General features: G+C 48.0%; 1 protein-coding gene across 1 annotated transcript in view; it reads left to right on the top strand.

The window, feature by feature from the left end:
• Window positions 1-17,722, top strand: part of IGFBP2 (insulin like growth factor binding protein 2) — a 99,314-nt gene extending 81,592 nt beyond the window's left edge. The window contains exons 2-4 of the mRNA XM_037912709.2: window positions 666-889; window positions 6,771-6,911; window positions 14,752-17,722. Coding sequence (XP_037768637.1) covers window positions 758-889; window positions 6,771-6,911; window positions 14,752-14,919 — 441 coding nt within the window. The 5' untranslated portion in view covers window positions 666-757 and the 3' untranslated portion in view covers window positions 14,920-17,722. The remainder of the gene's footprint in view (window positions 1-665; window positions 890-6,770; window positions 6,912-14,751) is intronic.
• The last annotated feature ends 3,090 nt before the right edge of the window (window positions 17,723-20,812 follow it).

The raw sequence follows: 20,812 nt of genomic DNA, 5'->3' as shown, positions 1-20,812 counted from the left end.
GAGTTTTCCTGTTGCTTGAGTCTGATGATGCTAAATTATATTTTAGGTCTTGAAGCTGAAAACAGTGGCATGTTTAGCCCAGAGCACCTGCACTTGTGCTGGAGTCGAGAGAAGTAGCCAAATGTAGCATATTTGGTTGAAGTTGGACCTGTCAAGAAGTATCATTGAAATGGCAGGTTCTACCAAAAAATTATGGCAATAATAAAACAGTGCCGGCTGTTTCAGAGAACAGTCTTGAATGTTTACTTTAACACATATGGAGTAAGTATTCCTGTAGATACACTGGGTGATGATAGATAGAACCAAAGTATCGTTACTAATCGCTTCAGTTTTAAACTTTGAAGCTAAAATGTAATTGGCACCCTAAACCCAACTGGACTTCTGATGGGAAAAGTACATGCCTAAGTAAGTAATTTAGAAGGGCAAATAAAACCAGAAAGAATATCTCAAAAATGATTTCCCCCTCTGCTCTAAACTATCTTTTAGAGAGGTAATTACACGCTAATGAAAGGAGCCATCCTTACTTTCCAGATTAAAGGGCTAATGTGATTTTAAATTTTGCATTAAACATTTGTGGTTTGGTAATGTGCCAGCCTTGAAACAATCAAGGAAGGAATTGTGTGAATGATTGGAATTTTTCTTTTCCTTCCTTCTGTCTTACGCAGACAATGGTGATGATGAGCCTGAAGAAGTCCTTACGGGGAATTATGTGGATGGCACCCCCGGGGTGGTGAGTGGAGGTGGCGGGAGAAAGCCCATGAAGCCTGGCATGAAGGAGCTTGCTGTTATGCGAGAGAAAGTGAATGAACAGCAGAGACAGATGGGCAAAGTCGTCAAGCACCACCACAACCATGAAGAGTTGAAGAAATTACGGCCATCGTCCATGAGGGTCAGTTGGCAAAACCTGTGTGTTTATGCGGGGGGGCTGGGAGAGAATCATCATTATCCTAGTTCCAGCTGCAGACTCCCAGGGGAAAATGTCAGTCGTATTTGCAACAAGCATTTTTTAAAAAGGGCAAACAAATGAAGCAAACATTTGTTTTGGCCTGAAACTGGGCTCAAACACACAAATGATGAACTTTGTGTGCTAGTGAGAAGGCCTTGCTTTCCTTGTACCTACAGGGTTATGCAGCAAAGTACTAAAAGAGACGCAGAGCATCCACCTTTGTAGGAACAGGACCTGTTCCTACTAAACAGCAGTAGGTGACAGTGGTGTCTCCACACCCTTTTCTCTAGACGACTCCAGCGAACATCCCTGTGGGAATTTTTGATTAATCCTTGTACAGTACAGGTTCACTTCAGTTCACTGAAGACCACTGTAGCCCACCACATGGTTGTCTGCCCTCGCAGCACCCAATGTGAATACGTTTACTGGGTGAGGGATTTATGGTAGAGGACACGTGGCGAGCTTCATGGTCTGCAGAGAAAGTGACAACTAATTATCTTGTCTCGGACCCCACTTAACGTCAATCCGGGTTTGATTGACCACAAAGGCAATGGAGCCTTCTGAACCGGTTTCGTACAGGGCATGGAATTTGTGCTGCAGCAGAATTTCACTGGTGTGTTAGAGACAGTCCACTATGTCAGTGTGGGCAGCCATAAATCGTGACGCATACTGTTGAGGACAGCAAAATGACTCAACTTCCTGGAGGCCTTCGTGCTTTGAACGTGGTGGATAAGAGTGCTGTAGCTTGGCTTGACCAGATTGCATATGCAAAATAATAAATAAATACTACAGCACTGATGGCAGTCTATGAAGTGGGCAGTGGGCGGTCATCTTCCCTGCAGAGGCATGCCCCACGGAGACCACAGATCCCAACAGGCCACGGTCCTCCTTATGTCTGCAGACGGCAATTTCTAAATGATGGAGGAAGAGCACTGTAACCTGCTACATTTGGTAAAAGTCCTGTCCCCAGTGTCCATGGCCTTAGAAGAGCCAGTACAATGATTCTGTGCAAGGCACTGGATCTGGGCTCAGGGAAGTCCTGTAGGGAGTGTATACCTGCACTGGCATAGAAGGCAGATAGGAGTGGGCCAGGGGAGGGAGGATGAGCCTATGAATCTGCAGCTGTATGGATTCATCAGTCCTCCATCCCACATTTTGCTGGCTTGAATGGAATGTATAGGGTTGGCTGAAGTAGCCTCTGATAAACAGCTCTGCCTATCTTCTGCAGCCTGGCAGGAGAGGATTCCTCCCTAGTCCCTTTTCCCATGTGTGGGGATGTGTCCCTAAGGATCTCGATAAGTGGCCACTTCATCCCTCTAGTGGACAATTTAGGCATAGCTTCTGTACAGTATTGTCATGAAAATCTTTTCTAATCCACCATGCACCTTGTTGGCTGGCTATGTAAATTGTGGGGCGCTTGAGGGAGCATAGAGCAAGCTTACCATTGGGCGAGTTGTCATCTTCTCAAAAGGAAATCAACGCAAAACAGGAGAAGCAGGGCAAAGGGATTCGGTCTGTCACCTGTCACTCGTGGTTTATCAGCCCAACAGGCTTTGTTGCCAGAGACCCTGATTCACACTACACTACCACTTCTGTCTGTAAAACGTACGTCACTCAGGGCCGTGGAAAAAATCCCAGAAGCGCCAGTGTGGACAGTGCTATGTCGCCGGGAGACGCTGTCCTGCCGCTCATTGGGGTTGATATAATTATGCTAGTGGGAGCGCTCTCTCCTGTCAGCATAGAGCGGCTACACGGGACACCTTACAGTGGTGCAGCCGCATTGGTACAGCTGTGTCGCTGTAAGGTGTCTAGTCTAGACATAGCTTTCGACTTGTGTATGGCAGAAAACCCTGCTGCAATGTGCATGGCTTTGTTACTTGTCAGTGGTGCTTAGACACTACAGTGGTGGGTGTGGCATAAACACACCGAGAGAAGGGGTTTAAAATCCCTGCCAAGCAGGGGCTTAAACGGCTGATTCCTGCAGAATTGAAGATTTTATTAAAAATATTCAACTGCCAGGGTCAATCTAACAGCTGCAGTGCGGAGACTTGACTGGCCCCCCCAGTAGTAGACTAAGGGCATTGGGTTTGGGCATCTAGCACTACAGGAGAATGTTTGTTTAAATCCAGACCCGGGTGAGGTTGAGGGGTGCAGCACAGAATGCACAACTCCTGGAGGGGGGCAAAGGTGACTTACTGCTGCCTTTCCGTCTCGGTGTCTGGGCGCCAGCATGGCCTAGAGTGTAAACTAGAACAGTTCCAACCGCAAAGCACCATCCAGTCCCCCTCACCTGGCCTAGGAGACTCCTTCAGCGCACCTCTCTACAGGGCTTTATTTGTTTTATTTATTTATTTTTTTACACCCTTTCCCTGCCCTGGTGCTGGCGATATTAGCCAGTTATGCCAGTTTTGTGTCCTCTTTATGGTGGCTCAGAGGCCGCAAAGGGACTGCAGTAGAGCCTGGAATCGGGCCCTTTGTTTGGGGTGCAGGGGGAAGGATGATGAAAACATCCCTACTCCTTGTAAGGTCCGTGAATGCTCCCTCTCTTACTACTCAAACCCTGACTTGCGCTGCCTACACTGTGCGAGCGACACACATTCTTTGTGGGGGGTAAATCCTGCTCACCACAGGGGCGTTGGAGAGGCTCTGAGCCTGGTGGAACGGGGGCAGTTTTTTATACACCCCCTGTGCACTGGGAAGCGCAGATCCCCTGGGACTCTTTCCACTGCCCTGCAGGGAGCTTGAGGAATAGATGGTCTTAAGGAGGAGGGAAGACAAAGCCAGCAGATTGACTAATATGCAGATTCTTTATTAATCTCCCACCCCCATGGCAGGGTTTGTCCCTGTGTATGTGTGTGTGTACCATAGCCCTGAGGCTGGAGAGTGCAGAATCTTTCAACCCCCTGATCCTCAGCAAGTTCCCCTGCCCCAAACTGGGTATGCTGGCTGGGCACAGGAAAGAGGATTGGCCCCTTAATGATCCTGGATATCAGTCAACTCACTTACTGGTTTAGTTCACCCAGCAGAAGTGAGAATCCCAGGCAGTCTCTGGTCCCTCCTGCGCTGACTTTTCTAATTCAGGTTTTGATCTTCTCCGGTTTGCTGAGTTGAGGCAACACAGGCCACTCCTGTGCTCACATCTTTTGGATCACCCTGGAGCAGCCATGTTACAAGGGGCTTTCCTTCTACTCTGTCTGTTTATAATTGCTAGAAACACTGATCTAATTGGCTTCTGCCTGCTCTGCCTGGCCTTGTGCCAAGCAAAGTTTGAGTCCCTGAAAGTTTTTGACACAGACTGGCAAAGTAGAGTATTAAAATGATTTTAAGACTCGCTCCAAAGCGTTTGTGCTCTGGGAGTGTGTGAGGGGCCTGGGGAGCTCGCTCCTCACAGGTGGCCTTGCATTTTCCAAATCGAAGGGGAGGTAAAAAAGGGAAAGGGTGGCAGCAAGTTGTAGGCTGTGCCAAGTAATGGGAAAAGGTAGCTGATTAGTAGGGGCTGTGGGAAATTGTGCAGTCAGACATTCCTTGTATAATGGGCCTTGGAACTACCCAAAACCCAAAGAGGGAGGAGGCCATAGGGAAGAATCACTGGAGCATCTTAAAAGAAATACAGTCGGATGTGATTCTCCTCCAGTGCCATGTAACCTACATAGATGGGAGGTAAATCGAGTTACTTACCCTTCTGTGCTACAGAACTCCTCTGGCTGACTTAAGGTGTCTGCACAGACCATGAATTCATATCCCTGTAAGACACAACAGCTGGACTTTCTATAGGAACACTCTCAATATGAAAAAATAGGGTTCACTTTCTTCGCTCCTCTTAGGAATCAAGTTTGAATCTTTCCCATAAGACAGCTCTACACACACAGAACTAGCAGTTACAGGTTTCTTTTTACTGAGTAACATTCCAAAGATGAAACAACAAGGAGTCCCGGTGGCACCTTAGAGACTAACCAGTTTATTTGGGCATAAGCTTTTGTGGGCTAAAACCCACTTCATCAGATGCATGGCGTGAAAAATAGAGCAAACAGTATATATATTACAGCACAGGAAAATATGGGAGTTGCCTTACCAAGTGGGGGGTCCCTAGCGAGGCCAATTCAGTGAAGGTGGAAGTGGCCTATTCTCAGCCGTCGACAAGAAGGGGTGAATATCAGAGGGAAAATTACCCAAAGATAAACGATTACAGCACAGCTAGCTAAACTAACATCACTAACTAGAGGTTTGTTATTTTCCTTGAAAATGAACAATATAACACAGGGCCTAAATCCTAAAATATATATATTTAAATAAAATAAGTACAGGGATTGGGACTTTTGACTATCAAAAATCTTCTTGAAAAAATCAGGCTTGACAAAGCCCTGGCTGGGATGATTTAATTGGGGATTGGTCCTGCTTTGAGCAGGGGGTTGGACTAGATGACCTCCTGAGGTCCCTTCCAACCCTGATATTCTATGATTCTATGATTCTGCTTTCACATAGGCTCACCTGGATATTATATTGACAACAAGATAAAAAATTTAGTTGTACCATATAACCACTTACTTCAGCAGCCGCAATATTGAGTGTATACACAACTTCCAAAAAAAAAAAGTCAATTTCTGTAGCTGTTAGGTGCACATAGTGTTTTTATTTCTATGCTGTGATGCAACTCACAGACATTTTGTTCATAGAATCATAGAATCTCAGGGTTGGAAGGGACCTCAGGAGGTCATCTAGTCCAACCCCCTGCTCAAAGCAGGACCAATCCCCAATTTTTGCCCCAGATCCCTAAATGGCCCCCTCAAGGATTGAACTCGCAACCCTGGGTTTAGCAGGCCGATGCTCAAACTGCTGTTTTTTTGTAGCATGGGAAATATTCCCGCCTATGCCAGTGGAACGTTTTTGGCCCGTCCTCGTTCCATCCGGCTCCCTGGACATCCCAGAATATATTGCTGGTGCTCTTTTTGAACATTTGGCCTCCAGTCTACGATTTCTCTGTTACGGTGTTTTCCCAGATTTTATCCCACTGAGTTCCATAAAATTGCAGGAGACTGCATTGAGATCCACCCCATAGATTCAGTCTGGATTACCTTGGGCAGCGCAATCTTTTTAATTCTACCTAATAGAGGCCTAAGGCTGGAATTGTTAAAGGTGTCCAAGAGTGTTAGGCCCCTAAATCCTATTGAAATTTAATAGGAGTTAGGCATTTAACTTCCTTAAATTCCACTGAAAATCCCAGCCTGCTGCAGTAGTGTTCGTAAAGAGCTGTGCCTTCTGTCAATGTGAAGCCCTCCCCCCCAAACCTCCCCCCAGTAAAATTGGCTTAAAGACAGAGCTGTTGCTGTGGGTATTTTATTGCTAGTGAATTCAACTCACAGGCAGTTTCTGTTAATCTATCAGGGGAAATACAAGTAAAGCTGATGTTAAAATGATTGTGTATGAAGGCTTGATTGCTGTATGTTAGTACATATGCTAATATAGTGCCAGGGTCTCTGGGCAACTTGCCAATGTGTCATAATGTTTGAGGGACCCTCTTCGAAGGTCGAACAACCTTGACAGAGGGCCCCTTATAGGAAAAATTAGCTGTGCTGGTAAATGCTCCAAGTGCTTCTGAAGGGATTTTTTTTTTTCTCTTTGCTTGTTGAGAGCAACCTGAAGGCTGTGCTGAGTGAGAATAGTGAAACAATACCTCTTCCTGCTAGGTGGCTGTCAGGGGCCTTGACCTTCCCCTGCATACGTCAGAGAAAGGGGAAAGGATTTGTCCTCTCTTTTGTTTTGGCTGAAACCTGCTGTTTCCCTGATTTTAATTTTTTTTTTCCTCGCTTTCTTGGCCTTTTTTCAGACCCCCTGCCAGCAGGAATTGGATCAGGTCTTGGAACGTATCTCCACCATGCGTCTGCCAGATGAGCGTGGCCCGTTGGAGCACCTCTACTCCTTGCACATCCCCAACTGTGACAAGCGAGGCTTTTACAATCTCAAACAGGCAAGTGCGGAGAGCGGCTGGGCTACCCTGTGCGCATGTCTCCGCAAGCGTGCGCCTTCGCTTGGGGTTTGACCGTTCGGTGTTGCTTTGAGGTCATTGTTCAGCCATTCCTCCATTGGAGGATGTGGGCGAACAAAATGGCAGCTCACACCAGCCCTCAACTTGTGTACGTAGGTGCTGCCCTCGGAGAACGTGGGTCCTAGCATGCAATGCTTCATCATAACCCCAGAAGCCAGGCCACAGGTCTAGACAGGAGCTAGGGACATTAACTGTCATTTTACTTGGCATTTATATGAGCCAGAAGAGCCCTAGCTGGTCACAGGTAATCTTTCCCCAGGGGCCAGTGCGGGATTATTCCCTAGTGCTCTGTGCAGGCTACTCTAAGGGCTTCCACCCCTTCCTTTAGGAGATTATCCCACAGCCTTCTAGCTCTCGCTGCTTGAAAGTTTCTCCGGATATTGAGCCTTAACTTTCTCTTTCTTCTCATCCCAGACCCTTTGGTTTATAACTTTGGGTGTCCAATCATTACTCTCTCTTACAAGCCCTTCCCACACTTGTGTAAAGGTTGTCAGACACCACGCATTAACTCCTTTTGCTCTCCCCCATAAATCAATTCCTCTAGCTCCTTAATCATAGCAGGATTGTTTGATAATTACTTAAACATGTGTTTGTGCGGCTCTTTCACTGCAGAGTTCCACACTTACATACTTGTGACTTGGCACAGGAAAGAGGAAGGGTTTTAGTCTCCCATTCTCCCCAAAATGGGAGAAAAATGAAACGTTCAGCCCTTCGCTCTGATTGGGTCCCACTAAACTGTGGGGGGGGGGGGGGGGCAGCTCTGTGGTGTGTTGTACAACCCTACAGATGCCCTAGCCTGTGGAAACCCTGAAAGAATGACAGGAAGTTTGGGGTATAAGGATTTATGCCAAAGTTCAGTAGTTTTCTACTACAAGAGTGATGCCGATTCCAAGTTACCAGGATTCTGTGAAGGATGTTGAATTGGAGTCCTGGGGTACATCCTTCCAAGAAGATCATGGCTGAGATCTGTCACCCTTCTGAAGACATCTACTGGGCCCAGAGTCCGCTAAGTCAGTAGATGGGTTTGACCCCTTGGCTAGTGAGTTGTAGTAAGAAAGGTGGGTGGGCCACACAGGAAAAGGATGACTTTGGCCTGATAGGCCCTCTGCTTTTAGCATTTATACAGCAGCTTTCATCCCAAAGCCCTTCATAACCTACATACATACAGCACCTTTGATGGGGAGCCCAGCACCCAGTGTTCTCGCACTGCTGCACAGGGAAAGAAAACATTGGCCAAGGACACCAGGAAAAACCTCAACTTTTACCAGAAGTGTTCTGGGATCTTTAATGTGCAGGCAGAACAGACAGACAGCCCTTTCCTGCACACAGCACCAGACTCCGTGAATAAGCCTCAGAAAGAGGGAGGACTGAGCTGGCCCTTCCATGTCTTGAACCTGTGGCTTTATGGTGTCTGGGTGTTTTAGATACAGTGCTTTAACCACAAACGCAGCCTCTTTGGCAATAATAAAATTGAAGGCTGCATTACAAGACTTCCAGGCATGGTGGTGTGCAGCAGTCAGCAAAGGTAGCGGCAGACACTGTGCCGTGCTTTTCAACACCTGACGGGGAGTAGGACTTCTGACAAAATGGGTATCGGTTCCCTTTGGCTTTGCGACTGAAGAGCTAGACCTGAGTCCAGCTGTGCCATGCAGCGGGGTTATGAATCACTCTGCATGCCCTCCCTCTGTAGGGGAGCTGTGGCAACTCTGAGGCCCATTATCTTTTTGCTCCTGGGTACATGTACTGCATTGTGAATAAACACGCATTGGGGTCCCAGCTGAAGAGGTGGGGCCTAAACATGCATTGTAATTCCATCAGTGCCAGTGCAGTGGGATACATAGAATCATTGCGCGTGTTTTGCAGCACAGTCTGCTCGGTGGTGCTTAAAAACAAAAGGTTAAGAAATGATTATGCTACCTGAGATATGACTGTTTCTGAATTGCTTATGAATCTTGACTTCTGCCATCATTACGCGGTTAATAGATAATTAGTATAGCAGGGGATTTTAAAATTTCTGCTAGTGCAAAAATGGAAGTTTATACACTTTAAAAAAAACAACAATGTGGAATTGAATGTTAATAACTATCAAAACTGATAAAAATGCACATTTTTCCCCTCCCCACCCTGAATACTGTACTGGATCCATAGTCACTTAGGAGTATCGTGACTGTTACTGTGCAGTACACCATGGCCATGTGGAGCTTCACAAAAGCAGCAGGGGATAGAACTTGCATCTACCATGCTCCAGAAGGATGAGTCCCTAGCATATGAGTTCCATTAGATTTTATCAGTATAGGGCTTCTGACACACAGCTGAGCAGTTCTGAGTCCATTCAATAGAGGGCAGTGCATGTTAGCCTCAGCAATGTTTAGTCTCTGGTTCCACAGAGAGCTGATTGGGATGGGAATGTGTCGTCTTCTGTATTTGGAAAACACATGCTACCATTTGGGTGCTACTGCAAAAGGAATATTAAAAAAATAATTTTCTAACTGCCTCTTTCTCTGCGAACCCCTGGCATGCATAGCTGTCAAAGTGAATGCAATTGACCATCGATCAGTGCAGTCCTTTAGAAGGTAAATCAATCTGGGTATGGGAAACTGTTATAAAGGCCAGTTCTCCATGCAGCCAAATTCTTACTACAGGCTTCAGAGAAGCATTTATCAACAGGGATCAAGAACAGGCTCTCTCCACCAACATTGGGTGCTCTTGAGAGGGGGCATTCGGTGCAGTGGAGTAATCCATGTTAAATGCCCACATCTCCTCCTTTAATCTAAATTTACCTTGTCTCACTAATATCCTGGGACCAAAACAGCTACAACATCACTGCATGCGTGTGTCTCCCTGTCCTTTGTAACACGAATGGAGTGGCCTGAACCCTCACTGCTACTTCACACCCCCCAGGCCATCAGATCCCCAATGGCTAGCTTTATTCTGCCTTGTTAGTCACCTGCTAGTGCCCACTTAAAGCATTTCACGGGGTTGTCCCAAGGAGACATGACGTAATAGCAAATAAAGGGATAATGAACAAAGAGGAGATAGATAGCAGGAGGACAAGGGTTAGGACAGGAAGAGATTTAGAGATGTTTTATTACATAAGCATTTGATCAAGTGCTGGGATATTGCAATGTATTTATTTTGTGGGGCTGAGCAAAGAGAGCGGAATCTGTATATATGCTAATAATTATAATATGAAGGAAGAACCAGGGAACAGGTCAGGCAGGAGTGCGGACGACTAGTAGTCAAGCACCATCCACTAGACAAAATAGCTGCATCTGTTGTGTGGTGTAACCCAGACCGTTTCATTTGAATGTTGTCCTAGGATAAAAGTCTGCTACTTTGAAAACCAACCTCTTGACTTTGGGCCTGCCATTCATCTGTCAGCAGGAGACCAGTGTGAACTTCGTGCCACCAGCCTGCCCCAACCCCTCCCCCCTAACGGGATTTCCGTGATCTTGTAAGCTAGCCATAAGCTAGCGGGCTCAGGTGAAAGGTCTCCACAGGAAGGAACAGGTGTTGCCTCCCAGCACAGTGTTGGGGGATTATGGGCTATGGTGATAGGTGGCAGTAGACAACCCGAAGATAGGGAAAAGCAGTGTTGTTGACTTGGTAGTTGGGGAGTGTAACCAGCACGCAGTCTAGTTTTAAAATTCCCAGAGAGGTTTCCATTTCTTTCCTTAGACCTCATTGATAAGAAGCATATCCTGTCATTCAGTTTATATTTTCCTTTCGTTATTTTGTTCCATTACCCATGTGTATCACCCCAAATAATTCCTCTTCCTCAGTGTCTCACTAGCTGGGCAGATAAGATTCTCTTAATCTCTCTGTAATACCGAGATCTTTTATAACACTTTTTATCAGCAGATCTCAAAGCACTTTACAAAGGAGGTCAATATCATTATCCCCATTTTACAGGTGGGGAAACTGAGGCACAGAGCAGTAAAGTGAGTTGTCTGAGGTCACTCAGCAGGCCAGTGGCATAGCTAGGATTAGAACCCTAGTCTCTTAAATCCCAGTCCACTCTTCTAGCTACTAGGCCACACTGCCACTCATCAATCTATCCTTCCACCTCCTCATCATATCTGTTGTTTTTCTCTCTACTCCTTCCTATCCATGCAATATCTTCTTTGTAACTAGAATAACAGAACAATCTTCCCTCCAATCCCTGCCAAAAACTGAAGTGAACAAGTGAGCTTTACACCCTAGCCTGTAGGTCAATAAACTGTCAGCACTGTCATACCAACAGGCAAAGCAAATTCCATAGCCAGACACCCTCTGTAGAGAATGCCTTGTCCCCAGAAGGTCAAATCTAGCCACTGTTCGGGAGAGCGTCCAGACATGGCAAACCCATGAAAAAAATGGTGAAATTGGGCTTGTTTTTGGCTTAATAGGCTTGTGAGTTGCTTGTTGGCTTGTTTTTGGCTTGTAGCTTGTTGCTTCTTTCTTTTTTTTTGGATTGGCTCCCGGCAAGCAGGGGCAATGTGGGGAGAGAGAGAGTCAGGGGTGCCCAGCGGGCCCACCACAGTCCCAGACTGCATGCCGGGGGGATCTAGTCACATAGAGCGTTGGAGATTGGCTTGTTTTGGCCTTGTTTTGAAATAGGATTAACTTGATTTTCGGCTTATTCTGAAAGTCGGGAGGCTTATTTACTGCGGGAAAGTTGGCAACTGAGAGAGCATCCCATCTAATCTCAACTGCCATGATGGCGCATTGGGAAGAGCGGTGTCTCTCATGCAGTCAGGATCCAGATCATATAGGACTTTGGACTGCACCTGGATGTGCATGCCATTCCCTCAGTGGCCCCTGTATTATCAGTACCTAGGAGATGCCTTAAGGAGACATGTCCCAGTGCTTGATCATTCACTTTCCCTTAGGCACTCCCTTGCTGAGCTGGGGTCTGGACTGACCACTGTGGATATGAGCATGACAGAAGGGTGTGGTGGCTCTGAGGTAATCTCAACTCCTTGCCCTTGGGGCTATGAAGCGGCACATGGCCCAGCTGGATTTCCAGGGCTGTAATTATCTTGGAATGACCACACCCCATCGACCTGGCTAATTCCCCTGAAACGGATTATCTGTCTGAAGGAATCTAGCCTGGAATAAGCCCTATGCAGTACAGGTTTCACTTGCATTGGGAAGAAAAAGCCTCTCTAAAGTGGATTTCTGAGAGGAGACCATGCCTGAGAAATGGCGGGGGGTCTTTGCACTAAAGGACAAACAGCTAGATACTGGAAATAGCAGTGAATCCTTCCCCAGAACTCCCTAGTGAAGAGAGAACTGTGAGACAGGCCAGCTGCTGCATTCTGGCCTCCCCTGTGCTGGGAGCTGCCAGGGGACCAGCCCGCTGGGGAAGGTTTCGCTTCTGGTCCAATCTGGGCTGATCCTGCTGTCATTGATTTTTAATGGGAGTTGAGAGCACTCAGCCCTGGTTGGAGACTCTCCGCTCCTTGCAGGACGGAGCCCTAATTAGGTCTGATCCTACCTCAGTAAAGTCAATGGGGGCTTTGCTCTTGGTGTCAGTGGGTGCCGGAGCAACCTGTAGAAAGGTCCTCAGCTGAGCTGTGGGCCTCTGAGCCTGCTCTCGGAGGCAAAAGGGTGATGATACCCCAGGCTCATGGCCCCCGGCCCTGCTTGGAACTTTCCCATCATCTGAACAAAGGACTGGCCCAAGTAACCTATTCTTCCTATTTCCTGACTGAATGCATCTCCCACTGACACACCTGGGGACTGGCTGGAGATGGGAAGGGTGGGGGCAGTGTGAGCGCTGTACCTTCCGAAAAGGGAGGGCACAATATAGAAAGGGGAGGATAATTAACGAAGCTTCTGCATGTGCTGTCTATCACCATGGGCATTTTAACAAGGCCTAAGGGTGCGATTTTTCATCTGCACTCAGCATTGGCCTAACATAGCTCCTAGTGCAGTTCCATCGACTTCAGTGAAAGCAGAGATTGGTTGGAGTGCAGTTTTCAATCGCACTCCATGTTATCCTAACACCTACCTGGGCAGCCCTTCCTCATCTGAACATTGCAGCCCCGTGGACTCCAGGAAGGGTCCTATCATGAGAGTAAGGGCTGCTGGATTGGGCCCTGAGTCCCTGCAGGATGTTCACTGTAAATGCCCATAAGCCCTCTTGCTGCTGTGTGGTGAGGAGGGCATGCGCAATACCACCCAAAGAGTAGGCACAAAACCCCAGCCCGTGCCCTTTCAATGGCGAAGGGTTAGTCTTGTGATTAGGCCTGGTCTGAGGACACTTAAGTTCCAATCCTGGATCTGCCACAGATGAGCTATGTGGCCCTGGGTAAGTCCCTACCTCTCTCTGGGCCTCAGTTTCCCCATCAGTACAGTAGACCTAACTCCCGGGGACAACAAAAGGCTCTCTTAATTCTTGTTTGTTAAGTGCTTTGAGATCTTTGGTGGGGAAGGACAGCATGTTGTTGTTACTGCTATTGCAGAGCTTGTCTGGGAGACTTTAGCTCTCGCTGGGAGCTTTTCATCCCCGAGCCTGCAGCACTGCTCATGGCTGTCCTTGGGTTCCATCTGGCCCAGCAGTCCAAGGTCACCTTGCACTTTCCTTCCATCTGTGTTTCCAGAGCCAAGTGCCCTGGGGTCGGCTCCTTTTTGTTTGCTGCCCTGAGTCTGGAAACCTAATTGCCAACAAAAGCAGTTCCAGTCCCTCCTGTGTCCCAGCACTCAGGACCGGGGTGCCTGGAAGGGGCCTCGCATGAGGGACTCCCTTTGTTTTCCTGAATGGCTCGTGTTTTGTCCCTCAGTCCAGCTGCAGAAAGTGGCTCCGGTTCAACTTTAAAGTGTACACAGGCTCCAAGTCTTTCAGACTGAACCTCTGCCGTATGTATTGACCGCGCCGGTCACCATAGGCGCCTGGTGCTGCAGGGGTGCTGCCATGCAGGGCAGGGCCTGGGCCTGGGCCTGCTGCCCAGGGCCCTCTCCAGGCAGGGGCAGGGAGCCAGAGAGTTGCAGGAGCAGAGAAATATTCCCTCTTCTGCACTAAGACGCTGGGGCGATAAGCTCCCCATGAGGCCTAGTGCAGCTGCTAAGGGCATCGGGCCCCACAGGGTGCTACTCACTGCTGCAGGAGAATTGGCACTAAGCTGTTGCAGCCAGGAGAGGGAGTGTTCCTTTGCAGGGTGTCACCCTACTGCTTGGCCCTCCAGAAGTCTCAGGGGGATGTGGGTGGCAGTGGCTCACACTGAGAAAGGATCCAGACAGGGATGTTTTGCCCTGTCTGCCCTGTGTAGACGCTAAAGATCTCACGCTCCTTTTAGTAAGAGCAGGGTTTGCTTGGTGCCCTTGGCCAGTGCTTATTCACCAGTGTGCAGTGTGCTGGCTGCCGTTCTCCATCCCCGAGGTGGTTGCGTTGCAGTATGTGTGTGTGTGTTCAGGCCCAAAGCATCTTGGGCTCTTTCAGAAGGAAAGATATTATAGTAAAGACAGAGATGGGCCTGAACAAAACACTCCCATCTCCAAGCATGCCCCTGGCCTGTAGCAGCTCTGTCATGGGTCAATGTGTCAGATTGGTTCCAAGCTTCTCCTCACTGGGAGGAGTCGGGATCCAGGCTGCAAACCTCAGTGTTAATTAGTATTAGTGTAAGAAGCGAAGGAGTCTGTATCCGTTTCTTACCAGGCTTCTGATTTCATTCTTCAGCTGGAGGCCAGTTCTCCGACATGTGGGCTCTGAAGCTATTTGCTGTTCAGTGTCTTTTCCACCCAGTAACCATGTCCATCTCTCCCTCTCCCCCCACCCCAGTGCAAGATGTCTGTGAATGGTCAGCGAGGAGAGTGCTGGTGTGTGAACCCCATCACTGGGAAAGTGATCCAGGGAGCGCCTACCATCCGCGGAGACCCTGAGTGCCACCTCTTCTACACGGCCCATGAACAGGAGGAGCAGGGAGCATATGCCCTGCGCACGCAGTAGATGGATGCGTTCCTGCTCACTGGAGACAGCTCAGCCTGGCCCCGGTGCTGGATTTTACATGGGTTTCAGCAAGTCTATTTATGTCCTGGAAAAGACTGGCTTTGTGCATTGCCTGTGGCCCTCTTCTCTTGCCTTCAGCCTGCTGGGGAAGGACCGGGGTGCAGGGTGGGTTGCAAGGGGGGAAGGAGCAGAAATTGCTTTTCTTTGGTCTTTCGTGTAAAGTCAATGAGAGACAAAGCTTTGTCTTCTGTCAGCTCTGCCCTATGGCAGTGTACTAGGCATCCACGTGCTTCCAGAGTCCCCCGCGGCCCACTTAGCCCCGCCACTGCAAAGCGATAGCGTAGTGCAAGGGAAACACGGCTTACGCGGGAGGCCCAGGTGAAAACCAAGCAGCCGTGTTGAATGTAGAGTCCTGAGCTCCCCGGGTGTCTCCAAAGAGCCTAAGTGATAATGCTCAAAACAACATGAATGAAAATCTTTGCCCCCCCAAGACCAAAGAATGTAAATAATACGCATCACCTCCTGCTCGAGTCCTGTCAACCTGTCCCTATTGCCAAGCTGCTCTTTCGGTTTGTCATGAAGCGGGTTGTGGTGGTGGGGTAGGAAAGGAGGGGAATTCCCAGCTGGATCACGCCAGTGTGCAGCTCCCATCACCCTCCTCCAGGGAGGCAATGGAGAGAGAAAGGAATTGAGACTACAGCCAGCCCCATGCATTGCACTTGAGGCAACCTCCCCAGAGATGCTGAGCACTTTCAGTTCTCATAGACTTCCCTGAGAGTGGATAGTTCTCAGTATCTCTTGGGACCAGGCCCTGAATTATAACCTAAATCTTAACGATCCAGTCCTGCAATCTCCTGGGCAATCTCACTTCTTGTGGATAGGAGCCTTACTGGTAAGGTGGTAATTAAGGGCGTGATCCTGAGAGACGCTGACCACCTGCAATTTAATTTAATTGCAGGTGCTCAGTATTTCACAGGATCGGGCCCTACGTTTTTTCAATTGAAGGAGCAAGAATTAAATTGCAGAGAGAGGAGGGCTTTTGCAGATTTAGGGTAACAATCCAGGGAGTGTCTGTCTCTCTCTCTCTCTCTCTCTCCCTCTTTTTCTAAATAGCAAAAACCCATCTAAAACCCACACTTCCAAGTGGCTGCCAACGTCCCTCATATGTTGCCGGGAGCATCAGCCATTCAGCACACACCTTTTGTAAGTAAAGTGCAGTATATATAGAGTGCTTTGGAAAGCCCCTCCACACTCCCTTCCCTGCGTGCGCACGCACGCGCGCACACACACGCTCACACTCTGTCTGTCTCTCTCTCTGTCTCTCTCATAGATTTAATAAACACAATTCCAGGAACTGTTGGTGATGTTGCACTGGAAGATCAGTTCCCAGGAACAGATGATGTCTCTCTACCGTTACTTTACACATTGATTTGTTTCTGTATGAAACACACACAAGCTGAGAATAAGCCATGAGCTTTTCTTTTCATACCTGTGACATTTGCAGGACAATTACTAGGTCTTACACTTAGAGTAATCGTTGGATTTTAAAAAATATATATTCAAAGAGGAAGATCAGACATCTCCACCGCTTCCTTGTGTCGAACTCCTCTGAGTAACTTGTACAGCAGCTCGCATGTGGAAGTTGGTTCATTTCTAAGGTGGTGATTAGTTGAAAGGAAAGGAATGGGATTTAAAAGATAGGGCAAAGCACGTGGACTGTCCAGGGGGAGTTTGGAGCCAACAATGGCTCTGCCGGACAGGCATGTTGAAGATGGACAAGTGCTTTGGAAGAGCCTTCAGGTGGCAGGATGTCTGCTCATGGGGAAACGTGCAGCAGCTCAGTGGGGAAGCAGCCTAAGGTGTAAAAGAGCCACCATCCACTGATGCATCTGAGTCATTTTGAGGAGCTGCTGCGTTATCTTGTGTGCATCATGTGCTGCCATAGAACTGGGAGAGGGGTTAAAGCTGCACAAAATTGTGACCAGCTGAAATGAAAGGAGGGCGTGTGACCTGACCTTCACTGTGCCGAACCATGTAACACACCTCTGGGCTTAGGCTTTCTGTCCACTTCCTTGCTGTATAGTAGTTGAACTGAAACCGTACTTGGTAAATCCAAGAACACCATCCTGGGGTAGGACGTGAGACCAGGCTTAACATTTGTTCTCTTGCTCTGTGAATATTTGCTGCTCCATTTAATGTACTTTCTTGTGATCTAGTTTGTAGTTAGTTACCGGTGCCTTCAGTTGGTAAATATCACCTACACTTGAACACACACACACAAAGATGATCTTAGTTACCAATAACAACTGCAGACTCTTCTTAAATGCAGATGCTGAGCTGTAATGGACAAAAGAAGCATCAAGGGGGGGGCGAAATCACACCAAGGTTTAGCGTTGTTAATATGAATAGAAAATAAATTCTGGAAGGGATCAAAATTTCACATGGAAACAGCATGGGCGCTGCTCTCTGAAATTAAACCCCCAGCTCACCCATCTGTGAGATGAAGTATGAAGGAGATTAAAAAGGGTGGGGCAGGAGTCATCTCTTGTGTATGTTGTGTGTGTGTGTGTGCGTGCGCGCACATGCGCACTCGTGCAAAACCTAGTCATTGTAAAAATCGGTGCTACCTGATTTCTGTTAACATCAAAGGGGGGGTGGTTCTGCTTTTCACATAAACCTCGGGAGCATCTGATCTCGTCTGCAGTTTGTACCTTTTGGTTTGTTTAGAAATCATGATGCTTTTTTCTTTCTCTTTTGGAAAAGCTGAACTGCGTAAAGTTGGAATAAATTAAATGGGATGCCAGAAAAGTGTCATCTTTTTTTCCCCATCCGTTCATAGAACACGTGTGTGTGCCTGGTGCATCACACACAAATACTGGCCCGTAAACATGACGCAACGGGCAGCAAGGAGACAGTGGCCATTTATTATTATTATTGGTCCCATTTGTATAGGGTGAGAACAGAGCGATACGTTAGCCAGCCTGCCCACTGCATTTATTCAGTGCTCATGGCTTATACCAGTTATGCTCTCATTTTGAATAAAGATAAGTCTTTGGCCCGCCTAGTTGCAAAGAAGATCTTCCATGTATGAGCCACGTGTAACCCAAAGCAGGGAGGCTGTTGAGGGCCTGAAACGATAGCTCTGAGCAGAGTGAGTCCTCCTGCCACCCCAGCTTTCACTGAGAGGTTAACTCCAAAGTGGGCGGGTGGAATTTTAAATGGCAGCATTTGTTCAGTGATCATTGTAGCAGACAGACTGGGGAGGAAAGGAGGTGTGAAGGCTAGGAGGGATGGGAGTTCCAGGGAAGGAAATACAGACCCAAAGGAAGGAAGAAAGAAATACAGGAAAAATAGAGGAGGCTGGGGAAGGAAGAGAACAGGGCAGAAGCTGAGATTGTCTTGGTCACAGCTAAGGACAACCACCTGTATTTCCCCTCAGTGGCCCAGCACGAACACCCGTTCATGCTTCCAGCACCCCAGCACTGCCTGTCTGCACAGTTCCCTGCCTTCGTTGTGTTATTCCTAGCAAAGCCCAAATGCCCAAGGACACCTGTTTGCTTTCTCTTCAGAGCTGGTTAACAAGTGTGATTGCTATGGTTATTGGTTCCCACACAGCACTTCCTATGCAAGCCTACTTTATTCTTATGGGAAAAGCATTAGACAGGAAACATCTTAAAACAATAAAAGAACTTACACACATGCTAATGAGCTAACCAGAGTTAACCCCAACCCTGGCATGGATTCTGGCAGGAGCAGTCCTTCAGACCCCTACCCCGGGGGGGATTCCTTGTGGTTATATGTTCAGCAGGGGACTGGACTAGAAGACTTCTCGAGGTCCCTTCCAGTCCTGCACTTCTCTGATTCTATCACAGCTTCAGCTCAGAGCAAGCCCCAGTCTTATGGGGGGCTCAGTAGGTCCAGTCTTTCCAACCCTACGCTAATAGTTGGAGGAGCGCTCCATGGATCATGGTTCTTGTCCAATTGTTGGATCGGGAAGAAGACCCTGAGCTAGTTTAAAACCAGGCTATTTGTCCAAAAGCCCTTTCCTTGTCTATTGGTCCCTGGTGAATCCAGTTTGAACTAGCGTGAGCACCTCCCCCGGGGGTTGGGTTCAAAGGGTTGGTAATGGAAGAACTACATCAGCATTCTCCCTCCCTACTAGAGGAAGTACATACATGACCCCGATAACACACATCCAATTGCATTTTTAATGCAAAAAAACCCCAAAGGTATTAACCCTAATTCAGTAAGGTTTAGCTTAATTCAGTAAAGTTGATCTTAATTCCCCAAGGATATTACAGGCCTGAAGAAGAGCTCTGTGTGAGCTCAAAAGCTTGTCTCTCTTACCAGCAAAAGTTGGTCCAATAAAGGATATTACCTCACCCACCTTGTCTCTCCAATATCCAGGATAAATCGGCTACAATGCCGCTGCGTATTACAGGATATTGGCTGTCCGTCACAGGGCTGGCCAGGGGCACGTTTTCTAATGAACGATGCGGAATGTGACAACCAGATGCTGAACAAATAATAGTGATGCCAGCCTGAAGTTCGTTTGCTCCGTGAAGGCCCCGTGCTCCCAGGGGTTGCTATGTGCCAGCCTTCTGTTGAACATCAGAGGGCTATCCGCTGCCATTCGTGGAGGCCTAAGCGTCTCCCGTATCATTAGAAATGGAAGCTGCCCTGTCCTCTGCTGCTTTCAAGGAGCGATCCCGCTTAAAAGAGAGACTTTTTTGCCCCTGAAACCATCTCTTTGGTTATTAATTGTCTTTGATGTCCAAGGGAGTTTTGGGTGTTCAGCACCTCAGGATCAGGGCCACTACATATTATTTGCCGAGCACCCCAGTTCTGCTTACATAAGACACCATGACTATCCAGGCCCACACCAGAGCCATCAGCGGGGATCAAACTTTGGCCCTTTAGAACAAGCCTCTAACGAGCACAGTAGCTCCGGCACGGCTAAGTAAGGAGCAGGTTGGTAGCCTCATTGTGGCTGGCCAATGGCAGGGTCTGTGATGCAGACCCTAAACCAGTGGTTCTCAACCTACTTACCATTGTGGGCCACACGGGCAGCCCACAATGTGTTATGTGGGCCGCATCCAATATTACATGCATGGCCCTGAGGATGTCACATGGGTCGCAGCTGCGTGCTGATTGGGCTGCAAGAGGCCCACGGGCCGCAGGTTGAGAACAAACTGCCCTGAACCAATGCATTGTACTGGAGAGTTTATAGAACAAAGCAGACACTGACAATCTGAAATAACAAATAGTCCCGGTTTAACAGGGATTTTGCCAGATGGTACCATGCCATGTCAGGAACCAACTAGTTATTACACTACTTAGTCCCGCCTTGCGTGCAGGGGACGGGACTAGATGACCTAGTGAGATCCCTTCCAGCCCTATGATTCTGTGTGCTGACTGAGATTTCACAGTGTGTTCCAGGCGAGGCTGGGATATGCGCTAGAAGAGGGTCAGAGACAGTTTATCCCCACTCCCAAATCTACGGTGGTTGGCAAAGCAGGTGAGTGTAGGTGACCCACTCGTTTCCAGCTCAGGCAACGTCTGACAATGTGGGGAAGGTGGGATTTGGTCAATAATATGTGACTCTTAAAGACTGATTCTGGGAGCTGTCCCACTGACTTCAGAGGGAGCGGGAGCAGACTCATATAAAGGGCGTTGCAACAGGACTCTGCCTTAATTCTTGTGTCAGAGCTACTCTCTGAACCCTGATGGAGTGAGGCCACATCCAGTGGGTGGCGTACACTCACCAGAGATATTGTTACTTATTCAGTGATGCCCGAGTACAGATTTTTGCAAATCAACCCCAGACCGGCCAGTATATGGCTGGTGCCTTCGCAGGGCTGTCAGCCACTGGTAATTTATCATTCCGTTGGGT

This window comes from Chelonia mydas, chromosome 11, assembly GCF_015237465.2.
Source record: "Chelonia mydas isolate rCheMyd1 chromosome 11, rCheMyd1.pri.v2, whole genome shotgun sequence".
NCBI classification, from domain to species: Eukaryota; Metazoa; Chordata; order Testudines; family Cheloniidae; genus Chelonia; species Chelonia mydas.
Note: the sequence above shows the minus strand (reverse complement) of the source record. Positions and strands in the feature narration are given on the sequence as shown.